The sequence below is a fragment of the Serinus canaria genome, chromosome 1 (genome assembly GCF_022539315.1).
Source record: "Serinus canaria isolate serCan28SL12 chromosome 1, serCan2020, whole genome shotgun sequence".
NCBI classification, from domain to species: Eukaryota; Metazoa; Chordata; class Aves; order Passeriformes; family Fringillidae; genus Serinus; species Serinus canaria.
The window spans coordinates 3,961,389-3,976,547 of NC_066313.1; the positions used below are offsets into that span (position 1 = coordinate 3,961,389).

At 42.1% G+C, this 15,159-nt stretch overlaps 1 protein-coding gene across 1 annotated transcript in view; it reads left to right on the forward strand.

The window, feature by feature from the left end:
• Positions 1–11,482: 11,482 nt before the first annotated feature.
• Positions 11,483–15,159, forward strand: part of CRYBG3 (crystallin beta-gamma domain containing 3) — an 81,085-nt gene continuing 77,408 nt past the window's right edge. The window contains exon 1 of the mRNA XM_018916885.3: positions 11,483–11,694. Coding sequence (XP_018772430.3) covers positions 11,594–11,694 — 101 coding nt within the window. The 5' untranslated portion in view covers positions 11,483–11,593. The remainder of the gene's footprint in view (positions 11,695–15,159) is intronic.

The following is a 15,159-nucleotide window of genomic DNA, read 5'->3' on the forward strand; positions in this document are numbered from 1 at the left end:
TGAACCTACTGCTTTGTTCTTCCATCTGCAAATCCAAGGGAAACACTCTAAATTTTTTTTTCCTCTCTAATGTGTTTAGGAAGTGCTTTTTGAAAACAGCAGTTCGTTTTGTACTTTTATTATTGTTGCCCTTCTTGATTTTTGGGTGATTGATTTTGTTCTGCAACATCTCTTTCTGTTCCCTCCTTATGGGGCCAATTGGGGCCAGTGGTCTGAATGAAGACCTCTTGGAAGGAATGGAAATAAGAACAGGTCTATTAAAAAAATGCTGATTTTTTTATTCCCCCCGCCCCTTATTACTGCTTCAACCATTAGCTATGTGTTACTTTTAGAACATTTGTGATCATTCTGTGAATATAAAATCTCCTGGGGGCATCTCTGTATGTTCACCTCTCCTTCCCACCTTGGTGTACAGACATAAGTCACTAACATCTACAGGTGCTGGAGCCCTGAGTTGCTCTAAAAATGTTGAATTTGGGACAAGGATCATATATTGCACAAGATCCTCAGGTATCTGTGCAGAAAGACTACTTTGGAGTTGGTTTTTGTGGCTATCAGACTTCCATGCTATTCTCCAATTACATTTAGGATGTTAAAGTGATGAATGACTTCTATCCTGGTGCTCCAAGACAGTTTGCATTGACAAGTTCTTTATGCCTGAGGAACAAAGCAGACAAGGGAATACTCTTTTTTTTTTTTTTATCCATGTTACTGCAGGTGCGTGCATTGAGTGGTAACGTGAAGGGCAGTAGAGTGACCAAAAGAAACTCAGGGGATTTGGTCTTTATACCCCACTCAGTGTTTTGTGCTGTTGCTTCTATGCATGCTGCCCACCTACATATATAATGATTTCCTTTACACATGCCTGGTCAGGCTTAAGACTAGCATTTTCAGCTGAAATATCGTGCAGCTGTTTTCATATACAAAGTGTTGCCTTCTAGGTCTCTTTACTGAGGAGTGGGCTATCAGGTAAATGTGTAAATCCTGATTTTCCTAGCTGTGCCTCTCTAGTACTGAGAGCACCAGTCCGTGGGAACCTTGTGTTTAACTACTGCTTGCAGCTGTGCTGAAAGCCTGCATGGCCTCAACACTCCTGGGCAATTTCACATGAAGCAAGTGCAGTTCTAAGTGTGAGGATGTAAATGTAATGGAGCTTCCTTTTAATCTCAGCCCTCTAACTGTAATTTCCTTGGGGTGTTTTATTTACTAATATGAAAGATAAGCTGCTGTAAAAGACCAGACATAACAGCTCAGCTTAGTTGTCTGCAGACAGATATTCTGATGTGGTAATACGTGGAATGGTAAGGTTGAACTTCAGAGCTTCTGTAAAACAGCTGTGCAACTGTTTTGGAAAGCAGCTTATCTCTTAGGAGCTTTAAGTAGGAAATATCATTTTGTTTGTAATAAGAAGTAAAATAATGCTGATTCAAAGTGCTTGTCCTTAAAAGCAAACATTTATTAAGCCAAGAAATGGTGTTTAATCTCAAAAGGAATAGGGCTGGGGGGAGGGTTTTTTTAAGTTTGACTTGTTTTTAAAGTTTTACTTGGTTGGAAAATCACTCTTTTTATCATTAATTCCTGTCATCCATTTATTTTGTTCTTTCTGGCCTGCCTCATTCCTGTTTTACAGAAATCCTTACGAATCTTGATCCTCAACTTTTTAGTCTGCTTCTTTTAAATTTAGCTGAGTATTCTGCTACTGAAACTTTGCAGCTCCCTTCCCTGTTGTTTTGGCTTTGGGTGGGTTTTTTTTGAGTAACAAAATAGATAATGAGAGAAGGTCACAGAAGGCAGCACTAAAAAAGCAAAAAAGGATACTACCAAGAAAGTCTCCAACTCTCCTCTTTCAGAAGGATCAGGAAAGTTTGCTTTCAAAGGTTAATTTTATATGCCCTGATCCTTTTTTATTATTTTTTACTGCTTAAATTTAAAAATGCACTGTTACTATGCAAAACGAATACTGTGTGGAATAGCTAATCAGAGTTCAGAGCTTTAAATGCTCTCTTGTAACAAATGCCAAGTGTTTTTAGTAATATTTTGTAACCATCCTTTAGTTCAAGGCTCTGTAGCTCCTGTCACAGTAAGTTACATCAGGGAAGCATCTGTGTTTGTGTGAACCAGCACTTTGTAATTAATTTGCCACTGTTCAGCCAGTTGGATTTACCACTTAATTGGTTGAATTTTCCTGGCCATACGAAATTCTTGCTCTCACAAGTACAGCATGTACGTGATAATGTACTGTTCTCCTTTAGTGCATGTCAGGATCTCACCATGCAAATCTGCCGTGTTTGCTTTTCCCACTCTCCTAATGACAGCATGAAACCCCCTCCCACTACTGTTTTTCAAAATAAATCCTTGAAATGAAAGCTTGGCTCCTAATGTCTGTCTACCATTAAATGATCTTGTGTTCTCCAAACTGTTTCCCAGGAGATGAACTTAATTGTATTACAATCATATTACTCAGGCACCAGCTCGAAAGGGGGTGTTTGTAATTTCTCTGGGATTCAGGGAGCACCTTTGAAGAACAGAGTAACTTGTGTAGTAAAGGAAGTGTAAATTTAGCAACTTCATGCTAGGCAGTCTTTTGGCAAACAACATTGTCTTTGAAGATCAGTAAGTAGATTGAAGGCCTCGTAAAATAGTTACTGAACCAAATTTAGTTTGCTGAAGAGTTGCCTAATAGTTTCAATAAAGGGAAGAAAAGACAGTAAGGAAATATTTAAAAAATCAAGAAAATTGGGATGTGTGGAGGAAATTTATTTGGGCTGGAGTCATGCAAGTGAATAATAAAGAAACTTAAGCCTCATGAGGCTCAGTGAGGTGACCATGATAAATGATTGAAGTGGATGCTTGGCAATACAGACTAATGACAGCAGCCCCATCAACCTGCTTTTACAGAGCAGAGAGCTGGTGCTGAGAGCCTGATGTCCTAATCTGTGTGGCCTCAGTTCCCCCAGCCTGAGCCTTTCCAAGGGCTTCTCAGTCCTTGGAGCATGCTGTGTATTCTTGGCTTTGAGGTGTAGTTTCATCCAAAAAGAAATCAGTTTCTGACCTCCCAGCCAACTCTGCCATGTAAACAAAAGCACTGCTAGTGAGGATTATCTTCAAAATACCCTCCTGACCTGAATTAATGCATAAGTGGAGGCATGCCTGTACAAACCTAAGAGGGAAACAATCCCAAAGTTTTCAAAGCATGGGGTTGGAACCATGTGAAAGAACAGCAGAACTTGGCAAGAGGTCTCCACAAGCCAAGGTTCCCCAGGAATAATGCATGTGAAATATTTAGGAAAAATACAAGTTTGTAGAGTGCTTCACTTGGAACTGGGAAAGTTTACTTCACAAATACAGGATATGACCATTGGACAGGGATTAAGGGGTAACACTTCCAGCTTGAAGGAAATGGCATAATGTCACTTGTGAAAAAAAGTCATGAGTAAATAATTATAAATACTAAAATTTTTATGTCAATAATAAAAGAGTTGTCTGTCAGGCAGCACTGCTGTTCTTGCCATTTTCTCTATTTATGATCACACAGGTTTAAAGGTGTTACTAGGAAAAGAATTTGGCAATCTTTTTTTTCCCTGAAACTATCACTCTGCAAGTAAATCTCTCTTTGTTTTAAGCTTATCCACCAACATTTATTGGCACAAAGTGAAAAGGAAAAAAAGTGTCTAAAAATTGGTGTAATGAGTAACAAATGGAATCAATGAACCAGGAAGTGGATGTTGTTTTCAGTGATGGCAATATTCCAAGGATTTTGTTCATCATGTATTACATCATCAGTGAGTTACATGAAAGCATCTGGGACCCAATTTAACATTTCTATCTGTGAGGTGATGTTGTTGGCCAGTCATTAATTCTTGCTTTAGAGAAGTAAGAAGGTGAAGGGTTTCTTTTCAAGGGTGGAATGTTTCTGCTGGGGAAGTTGCTGCTTTTCCCTTGTAATACTTGGTTTTATTCCCTCTTCAGTTCTGTTTTTGAGGTGGTCTTTTACATCCTTAGGTAGTTTTCAACAGGGAAGTGTTATTATGTTTTGAGATGCCTAGAACCTATGCATAATTGTTTTCTAGGTCCTCTACTGAGCTTTAAATCAAGAGCAAGTTAATGCTCTAAAAAATTTTTGGCAGCAGTTTCAGAGCAGGCTAAATTGATCTATAAACTAATCCAATCTAGTGATTAGAAAGAATTGCTGTATTTTGCAGTTAAGTTTTGAGTCTTACTATTTCTTTCATTGGTACCATTATAAAATAAGATCGATCACTATTATGTTAGAAAACAATTGTAGAACAGCCATTCAATGCTGATTTACCACTATTATTATAGGTACATATCGTATAATAAAGCTGTGTTGTAGCATTACAGTTCCTGGAAATTAAAAGACATATAGGCAAAATCAAGTCATTCAGGTTGTAGAAGTAATTTTAAGTACCAAATTTCCTTTTCAACCATTCCATAAATGTTAAAGTACTACTTAGTTCTGTGTCTACTCTGTCATGCAATGATTTAAAAAAGCATTAAACCCCCCTCTTTTTGTGGGTGATAAGTCTCATGCTTTTCTTGAGGTGTGTGTTCTGTCATTATGTCAGGTAATGCATTTAAGTCCTTAATTTATGCAGAATACAAAGCGTGTGATTTCTTATAGGCTGTAGTAATGCCTGAGCTGTGAAGTGAATGACAGGTGATCTGATACTGGCATCAGACTAAATAGGAATACTTCAATCAGTTCCTAATATAAAGACAAAGCTTTATCCAGAGAATTGATTTACCACAGAGGTAATATGGGCCTTTATTTTCAGCAGCAGTTCAGCACACCCTGAAAATTGGAAAACATAGAGTACCTCTACTGTTAATGAACTACACTAAATGCATTCTCTAAATACCATCTTCCATTGTAGAGAAACCCCCTTTAGTCTTCTTAGTCATATTTTATTGGACTACAGATGTGCATTAAATACAGAAAATATTTCTAAATAACAACATCAGATAAAAAGACTGTTCCAGGCTCATATCCCCATTTGCCAGACGTTTCCTTGTGATGGCAGTTACTTTGTTGGAAAAGCTTTTCTGCCTTTACTAACAATGAATGCTTGAGTGAGGAAACATGGATTACTCAGAATTTTTGTTCTGGGGAATTAGAAGAAATCTTCTTTCTTCTATTAAAGGTTTTGTTGTGTTAGGCTTAAAAATAAAATTAAAAAAAAAAAAAACCCACAAAACAAATGAGAGTGTGGGGGGTCAGTTATGCTGTTACTTACCCAGCTAACCAGGCAAAGTCTGATCAATGGTAACTTGAATTCTTATAAACTTGGCCTTTGAAATTTCTTTCTTACCCTTTTTCTGTGTGTTGCATAGACTGTTTATTGTTATGTGGAACTTGTGTGCCAATAATCAGATTCTTTGTCTGTTTGTTCTGTAATAAGATTGAAGTATTTTCTCCCTGTTTGGAATAAGTTATGGGTATAATTTGCATACATGAGAAAAGATCTCTTCTTTGTTTTCTCTCTCTTTCTTTTTCTTTTCTTTTTTTTAAATTTCTTACTGGGAGCTTAAATGGAGAGGAAAATAAGTTGTTTCATGAAACCAGATGGGATTCTGCAACATTAGCAGCCAAAAGCTTTTATGATTCTGTTTGCCTCAATCCATAAGAATTCTCCTTGTTAGAGACTGGTGTACTTAGAGTCATTTCTATATACAGAATATTTTCCACTCCAGACACTAAAGATGATTATTCCTTTCGGAATATGCTTACACACATGCTCGGTATAAATGTGGTAAGAGGTTTCTTTATATATATATATACATTATAATTTTCAAACATTTAAAATACTATTTTATAAAGAGTCCAGAGCAATGGGTTAAAAATGTTCTTCTTGTTGTGAAATCCAGCAGGAAAGACAAGGGGCCACATTGGTGTGTCTGCAGTCAATGGTTCTAGGAAGCCTTGGGGTCCAGGGACTTGTTTTATGAAATCTTTGAAAGGTAGTTAAGAAAGGCAAGTCTGCTGTCCAGAGGCCTAAATTTACAGTACATAGACTTGTACCACAATTAAAAACGGCCTAGGAAGCTGCAAATTTAAAAATGTACATTTATGTACATGCATGGAAATACAGTAAGCCCATTAGAATAGTAATTTGATTTTATATTTGAAAGTGTCTATATTTGTAGGTGAAAAGGTGTATAAAAGGTGTATTAGAAAGGTGTGTATTCATTTTTAACCACACATCTGATATTCAAAAGACATTCTAGGTGGAAAAGTGGTAAATTAATTACAATGTATAAGTAGCTGGTAATGTATTTCATGGATTTCTTTTATTTGCATGCAAGATACCTCTTTTGAAAGTTCTTGCATTCTTATGAATATTGAATTATTTTTTCTGCTTTTTACACTATCTACAATATTTGTTAGAATTTGGATGAAATCAGCTTACTGAAGCACTTTGTTTAACCACAATTTTTTGTGAATGCTGATGGTGAATAGACAGATTGTCTTGGCAGGTGAGCAGACTCAGAGCAGGATGGTTTTACAGAGAGCTCATTACATGACGTGCAGACTTTCCTGAGCTCTAGTTAGCTCTAACTTGGTAAGAGGGCAAGTGAGCTTAATCTTTATTTTCAATTCACACAAGTTTAATTGATATGAGGTGCTGTCAGAAACATCTTGGGAGCCTCCCAGACAAGCTGTGCTAATCAGCTGAAAGTTGTCAAATCTTTTGGAATTAGGTACATACATCCCAGCACAGTATGAGGCTTCTGAGTGTTTTTTGTTCCATGCCCAGGTGCAGCAAAAGTCTGCTTTAAAACGATTCTGTAGGTGAGTTGGTGGTTTCTTATTTTGTACTTCAGTTAGTTTCCCCTTTTAGCACTTTTGCTACTGGGTAGGTGTAGATGTCACAAATTTACAAGTGAAAAACAAATAGAGTGGAAAACAAACAGAAGAAGCTTTCCAAAAAGACGATTTAAAGATTTTAATTCCTAGACTGAACTTTGGCCATAGGTAGCACAGTGTATAAATCTTACCCAAAATAATAAAGAACACAGTTATGGGTCTCAGAAGCTGCTGTTTAACCCCATGAGTCATTTCCAGCTGTCTTCTCCACACATGAAGGCATTTGAACAAGAGCAGCTGACCACGTGGCTGTCTTTTAAACCATTTTCAGTAAATCAAATGGAGGAACTGTGTGTTTACAGTTAAAGGATGAGGATTGCTGGAAGCTGCACAGCACATACTTTACAGGAGGAGGTCATGGCTAGATAGAAAATAATCCTAGAAATCCTTGCTAACATCCTTCACCTGTGTAATAACATAGCCAAGACGCAACTCGTCCATTCTGTTGGTCACCTTCATTTTAAAGTGTAGATTAGAGATTTGAAAGTCATCTGTATTTGTTTCAACATCTGGACAACCAACATTGTGAAAAATGGCTAGGAAATATTACACACCATGATTCCTTTATATGTATTTATGAATTCATGGTCTCACGGCACCTATTAAAATTCTTGCCATAATAGATTATAGACTGGAAAGGAAAAAGGTAAGAGCCTGGAAAATGGGAGTGTTTATTAACAAGAAAAAGTAGCAGAGCTCTATAAAATATTTTGATAGATAATTGGATTAACATGTATGAAATGGAAAACTGAAGTTGCTTTTGCATAGCAGAGTTACATCTCAGAACACAAAAGCACTTATTATTGTTGTGGTCCAACAATGGAAACAGTTTGAGGAGTTTTCATTTAATAGTTGTGTGAAATGTGCTTGCAGGCAAAATGTTTCATTTCAAGGTTTTAAGACTACATTTCTCCCCTAGTTCTTACTTTTATGTATCAGGAAAGTTTTGAAAGAAGGGTGTGAAAAGAGGGCTCCTCCTAAACCAGAGTGATGGAAATTTGCTTTCCTTCTTGGTATCCAAACAAAACAAAAGATTTGACTCAAGATTTTAAGAACCCATAAAAAGGAGGAAATACAAAAAGCACAATTAAAATTTCACCATCTGCTCGCTCTAAATCAGCAAGGAGAAGGGGGAGGTTTCCCTTCTGCGCAACCATTATAATCAGAATTATAAGCAGAAAAATTAAGTGGATGTGGAATAGGCACAGCACCCTCCCCTCTCTTACACAACATTCAAGTGACACTCTGGGCAGGATGAATTATGGAAAAAAGAAGACTTTGAGAGCCCCTGCTTGACATTCTCCTCTTCTGTGCAATTCTATCCCTCTGCAACTGTGTTTTAATGGTTTCTGCCTGCCTTTGGTGTTGCCTTATTACCTCATGTGGGCCACATGTGAGCACTTTAATCTGAGGCGGAAAGGAACCTGTTTGCCCCATCTGTCTTGGCTTGCACGTGTTGGTGCTGCTGTTAATGCCGGCAGCTGTGCTAATGTGTGAGGCCACCTGCCACATGGCAGATACTGCAGCTGTGGGTAAAAGCTTCCCTTTCCCCCCTTGCTGGAAGTGTAGGTGGCTAAATTTCCCCTTTTATTATTTTAAATGTGTCAAAATTATTTACTCTTAGGTTATGTGATACTCGATTACTCCACGGTACAAAAAAACCCAGAAAGGGATTCTCTAGCCTGTGCCATGGTCATCTGTTATATTGATACAGTTTTACTATGTTGATTAGTTTTAATATTTTTGTTATTTGCCTGAAATAGAACTGCCCTTTGGTACATTCCTGTATTTTCTGCTTTTAGATGCAGTGAAGAAAGGAGGAACAGATTTGAACACAAAATGTTATTGTTTGGGATTAGCATTTCTGATTAGGTTGGCTCTTTGTTCTTGGACAAGCAGAGCCCTGGTAATGCTTCATGCTGCCCTGTGGTGCCCCTCTGGGCACATGTGGACAGCCTTTGGATGCAGCAAGGTGTTTTGACTGCCTCTGTGTGTGCAAACCACTCACCATATTATGCTTAACTACATCCTGAGGTGATTACAAGGCTTAATTAATGCTTAAATCCTTTGAAGACACCGGATGCTTTATAAATGCTAATTATTATATTCAGGTTTGCTACCTTGCTATTCAGGGATTAGATCTTACTTAAGCAATAGGTAGGGAAGCTGTGAGATGTGTGTGGCAAAGAAGAATTAAAAGTAATAAACAGGGAGAGCCTAAGCCTCCCTGCAGCCTGTTGGTGCAGTCCTAATAAATTGCCACTTTTCTAATTTGGTTTTGGAGCCTAATTACATCTATTTTGAGTGTCAGAAGGAGTGTCTCCTCTATAATGCTTCATTGGGAGCTGCTGTTACATTTTGCAGTTTTAACCCCCATTGCCATTTCTGTGAGAATTGGTGACTATGTGTAGCTACTCTAAAAATGTGGCTTCTTGTTTTCCTCTCTACTGTTCTGGAATGAAACATTTAATGGCTGTGTGCAAAGCCTGGGGCATCTGTGTCACTGAGAGACTGTATGCTCCTGGTCTGGACACTGAAAAATGGACAGAACCTTGTGTACTATGTGCTGGTCCCCTGAATAAGGTTTGTGACTGGTTTCTATCTTGTGAGAAATCTTTTTGTAACCTGTGATCCAACCAGCTAGTCCCAATTCTGACTGCTTAAAAATTAAGTGCATGTCCAATATCCAGCTGTGTCTGTGTTTTTAAATTCCACATCAAAGCTATATGAGACTTGGACTACACAAAGCAGAGCTGTTTGCACACTTCTTAAAGATCTGTTCATAGCTGAGGTAGGGAAAAGAGGACAGAAAAGCAGACAGAAAGTTTTTTTCAGGCTGTTTTATTGCTGCTGCTCTGCAGATGGGCGTAGAGTACCAGCTTCATATCTGCCTGTCACAATGACACAGGTTAAGAAAGAGGTTTGGGTATGGATTAAGGTGAACAAATGGAAAAAAAATTACAGAAGAGAGGACATTACTGGCACAGGTTACCCAGAGACCTTGGAGATATTCAAAAGCCATCAGGCCACAGTCCTGGGTAATCTGCTCCAGGTGGTCCTGGTTAAGTAGGGGATTGGACCAGGTGACTTCTTAAGGTCCCTTCTAACCTCAACCATTCCACAGTTCTGTGAGATGGCACAAAACAAAGAGGAGCTGAGAGAAAGGTGAAAGGTGGAGGCAGTCACACAGAACAGCAGAGATGCTCACAAAGATGAGAAAGTGTGGTTCTGAATTTTAAATCCTTTAGTCGAGGCTGGTCTATTTTACCAGTAGCTCACACTCAGTGAATCATTAAGGTTTTGTGCATCACCTCGATCTATAAAATGAGGGTAGTATTTGTCACTGTGCTGTTGCAATGGCAAGGTCACCTGTAGGGTGACCTCTTGGGTTGTATTTGAGACTTGCCCTGTCAATGAGGTTCTGAAATTAAAAGGACATGGCAAACAACTATTAACAACTACAATAGTGGCACAAAGCACAAGCAGATTATTCTGGGTCCACTATTCCTGTACAAGCACACAACTGTGTTTAGTAGAAAAAAACCAAGATTTTTTTCACTGCCATTCAGAGCTGGTGTAAATTATTTAACAGGGTCAATCAGCAGAAAGCAGCATGTGATAGGAAGGAAGAGCTGTTATGGAAGTTATAACCTTTACAAATGTATTACCCCTACCCAGCAAACAATAAACTGCATTTCTTAACAAGGAAAGAACAAAAGATATATCTAACACAGACTGGAGTATTCCCACCATCGTGGAAAGACTTCTTCAGTTACACACTTGGTCTATGTGGCACTTTCAGATCCTAAACATGGGACGAACTCTTTCCATACCCTCATTTGCCACAACTCTTGGAAGGAGCAAAATGAAGGGACTGGTATTAAAAAGCCCAAAACCAAACAAAAAACTAAACCAAACAAAAAACTAAACCAAACTCCTTTCTAGGAAGTAAACATTTTAAAAGACAGAACTCCTGTGGTCTGACCTTACCCTCCAGTGACAGAGAGAGGGAAGAGCTGAAGCCTGTGCTGCCCCGTGCCTTCGCTCGATGCCAATGTTTACAGCGCTGGGCAGCAGGCGCACATGCTGTGGCAGCCGCGCTGTGCCCGGGACAGCGCCAAGCCCGTTCCTGACTTTGCATGGACAAACAAGCGCATATCCCCAAGCTGGCCCGTCTCACAGAGCACTAGGCTGGCGCTGGCGTTTGCAGTCAGTCAGGAGTGTAGGTTCTCAAGGCTGCCTAACCTTTTTCTTCAGAGGTTTGTTGTTGTTTTGTTTTGGGTTTGTTTTTTTTTTTTTAACCTCTGATCTTTTCTCTTTGTTCACAATAATTATGACCCATTAACTTAAAAAAAAAGAAGCAACAAACCCAAACACAACGCGCCGCCCTCCCCGCGCGGGGGCGGCGGGCCCTCCTCCCCCGCGGCCCTCCCGCCTGCCGGGGGGCGAACGGGGCTCCCGCATCTTCTCCTGCCGCTGCCACAGCCACCCCCCGCCTCCGAGCGCGGCTCTCCCGGCCCGCCCCGCCGGCAGCAGGGCAGGGGCGGGGGCGCGGAGCGGCGGCTCCACCCCGGGGCGGAGGGACGCGCTCGTCGCCTCCCGCCTGCCGCCGCTGCGGGGACTCGGTGCCGGGCGGCTGCTGGCGGCGTCTCCCGTCCCGTCCGGTCCCGTCCGGTACGGTCCGGTCCGGTCCCATCCCACCCGGGGATGTCCGGCGGGGGCAGCCGGCGGCGGGCCGGCCCCTCCTGGCACAGCACTTTCTCTCGCTTCTTCTCCAGGAGCCCACCCAGCGAGGGGACGACGAACAGGTACGCGGGGCTCGGGGGCTGCACGGTGCCACCTGCGCGGCCCGGGGACGCCGGAGGACACGGGGGGCGCGGGGCTGAGCGGGGCCCCGGGCCGTGTTGCGACACTGCTGGGTGGCGGGGCAGCGGGAGGAAGCGAGCGTTCCCCGCGGGGAGCCCGCGCGTCCCGCGGGCCGGGGGCGGCTCCTGGGACAGCGGCGGGCGGCGGCGTGTCTGAGGGAGCTGCGGAGCGGGCTGGGAGCGCGGCTGACAGCTGCCGCCACGGCCGGGAAGGGCGGGCTGTCCTGGGGCAGCGCTGCCGTGCGGGCACGGCTGCTGCTGGGCGCTGCGGCGAGGGGACTCCAAGGCTCCCCGGCAGCTTCATCGAGCACCCTCGGCCCTGCCACGCTCGGCGGAGCCCCGGTGGAACCTGCTGGGAATAGCGCACCCCGCGGCCCCGCCGCGGTCAGCGTCCTGTGGCCCGGGTCGCAGCCCCTTCTTCGGGGACTGAAAGCAGGGCAGGGCGCTGAGGGCTTTGAGGGCTTTGTTTGTTTGTTTTTCCTTTTCAGTTTTCACGCTGGAAGTTTTCTTTTGGACTGGTTTAAATCAGGCGTTAATGGAACATAAATATTACTGATGTGTTTAAGTCTCAATGCAAAATTTGTGGTTTATGGAAACTTCGTTAATAATAATTTTTTTAGCGCAGGGAGACTTTACAAGATGAAAAGGTTTGGAAACTTCTTGTGTATTTGTTCCTCTTCCTTTTTTTTTTTTTTTTTTTTTTTTTTTTTTTTCATTCTGGTGACTGATTTCTCTCTGTAACTAGGAAAGAAGCACAGATAAGTTTCCTTTAGTTTCTCAGGCAGCCTCATTGTCGGCCCAAGTTAACGAGCATATTTCTGCGGTGAAAAGGTGTTAACTGCCTAGGCCTTACTTCCTCAGGTGTAGTATTTATTCTTTGCTTTTAACATGTTGGTTTTAATCTGAGTCATTCTTGATATAGGGCACAGGTTTGTGTTTAAACGGACAAACAGTAAGTGCTGTTTAATCAGATAGACAGTGGCTATCGCAATCGTTCTTTCAGCGAAAAGCTGTAGGATCTTGCGTTGCATATTCTCATCAATCATGGAAAACAGAAGAGCCGATTGCTCTTTTACACTGACCATCTTCAACAGTCTTGTAAATGCACCATGAGGATTTTTAGCTTTGCGGGGTTTATTTCACTGTAAGCATTTGACATGCCAGTACACCACCAAGAATCCACTGGTCTTTTATGAGCAGAAAACGTTGCTTTTTTATTTCATAGAAAAAAGAAATTGGGAGCAAGACTGCTGAATCAAGGCCATCTTTACAATTGCTGGAATAGCCTGGCTGTTTTGTCTGGTGGGGGTGGTTAAGATATGGGAGAAGGCGAAGGTTTGGATCTGGCTGAGGACCCGGAGAGGCAATAGGACAGGTTTCATCGGATGACGCCTTGCCAGCTTCCTCCAGCCGTGGTTTGGGATAAACAGAAAAGCCTATAGCGGTCACTTCGGTAAGGAGGAGAGTGATGCCACTTCAGTGGTTTGGGCACTACATGGCCGATCTGTAGGTAGCACTCATGGCAGACCTACTCCACTTAACTTGGGGCTGCCGTCTAATCTCGATCCCAATCGCAGTTTCATTTCCTGCAGCCAAGGGCCTTTTCTTTATTCGGAAGCTGGGGCAGTCCGCGCAGATATGCAAAGGCTCTGGCCCCTTGGCCTCGTTGTTGAGCTCCTCACGAGGTTCGCTGCGGGGCGGTGGCCGTGACTCCTTCCTGCCGCGGAGGCAAGCGAGAGCCCTCGCCATCCCAAGTCCCATTTGGTATGTTAAGGAGCTTTTCCTTGTTGTGCCGGGCTGCAGCGTGGCACGTTCGTCAGGAATGCTGACGTTCTCGTATTTGGTTTCCAGTGGCAGCCTTGTTCGCAGATTAGCGTAATTGCATACATTACCCAGCGCCGGGCCGGGATGAGTGCCGCAGGTTCGCTCCTCGTGTTTATTCAGCGAGCTCGGCCGTGCAGCAGAATGGAACAAAGCCGGAGCGCGGGGAGGGGGACCAGGACTGCCCTGGGTGTTTGTTATGAAGGTGTGGAGTGTGTGGGCGAGTTGGGGAATGCAGCTTTTGTGAAGGGCTTTGGAGAAATGTATGCAGAGGCATGGAATCCCCTTCAGGTCATTGGTAGGATAAATGTTGGAACCAAACCAAGTTTGATATACGTATATGAAACTTTTCTGTGGAGGTATTTTACTTACTGATGGGTTTCAAAAAAGTAGAAGACCTGAGTAAAGGGGGGGCAGTATATCATCACATACACCCTGTGTGCCTGCACTGACCTCTGAAGACATGCAAGACATGAAGACAGGCTTGATGCCTCTGCAGAATGTGATGGTTTCCTAAGTTATAAAAACATGTGAAAATGAGTCTCTGTCCATCCAAAAGTCATTCTCTGTCTGCTTCTGCAAATTAGGCAGTGGTGGGTGGCTGGAAGCTGCCAGCTTTCCTTCCCCAATGGGCAGAGCTCCCCTCTTGCTCCAGACCCTGCTCAGATTTACCTGTAAAAAGCACAAGAACCAAAAACCAAACCTGCCGTGACCCTGGTTTAAAAATAGGAGGAAGCAGATGGGGGGGCGGTAGGTACATACTTTGTTAATCAGTGTCTTACACTCTTCTGAGAATCTCTTTTGACAAAAAGCTTATGTTAATAACTTGCCCTTACAGCAATTTGTAGCTCTGATGAACATGAGACTCGCTGGAGGCTTGCTTGCTTGCTTGTGGAAAAAATAAGCTGTGCAGGTTAGTTGTAAGTTTTGTGGCAGCAAAAAGCACAGTGCATGCCTTAGGAGTTCACTTGGCTTTTAAATAAAATGTAGCCAAATAGAAAGCATCTCCCACCCAGTGCTTGCCTGCTGCTTAAGTGTGTTCTTCGAAGTTGGGGCTGCTTTGAATGGCTTCAGTGCTCTTCATCCCAGGTCTTTATCATTGACTTCCATCAAAGGCAGTCATTATGCTGTAACTATTTGCTATTTTTAATAGTACACAATTGGTTATTGGTTACTGCAGTGTTTGTCCTGGAGCAATCTAAATCCCCAGGGTGACAAAACCCAATTGTATTTTCACTATTCTAATACGAGTCTTATAATTTTTAATTTTTTTTACTAATGCAAGTATTTTTAGTCCATCTGGAAGAAGACACAGCTTTTACACTTTAAATATACACTGTGGATTCTTTCCGAAGTATGTGGCTTCTGTGGCCGAGCAATTGTTCTTTTGAGAATAAATGTGACCTTTCAGGGAGTTGTGACTCTTTTTACTGAGGTACCATCAAAATGTCCTTTGAACTATGGGTGCATTTTATTAGATATTCTGTGTAGTGTTTAGCAGTTCATTTCAGATTTCTCTTTTTCTCTCCAAGCACTGTTGGCTGGTCACAGAACTACCAGTGCAAGCTTGGTTTGTCAGGATATTTT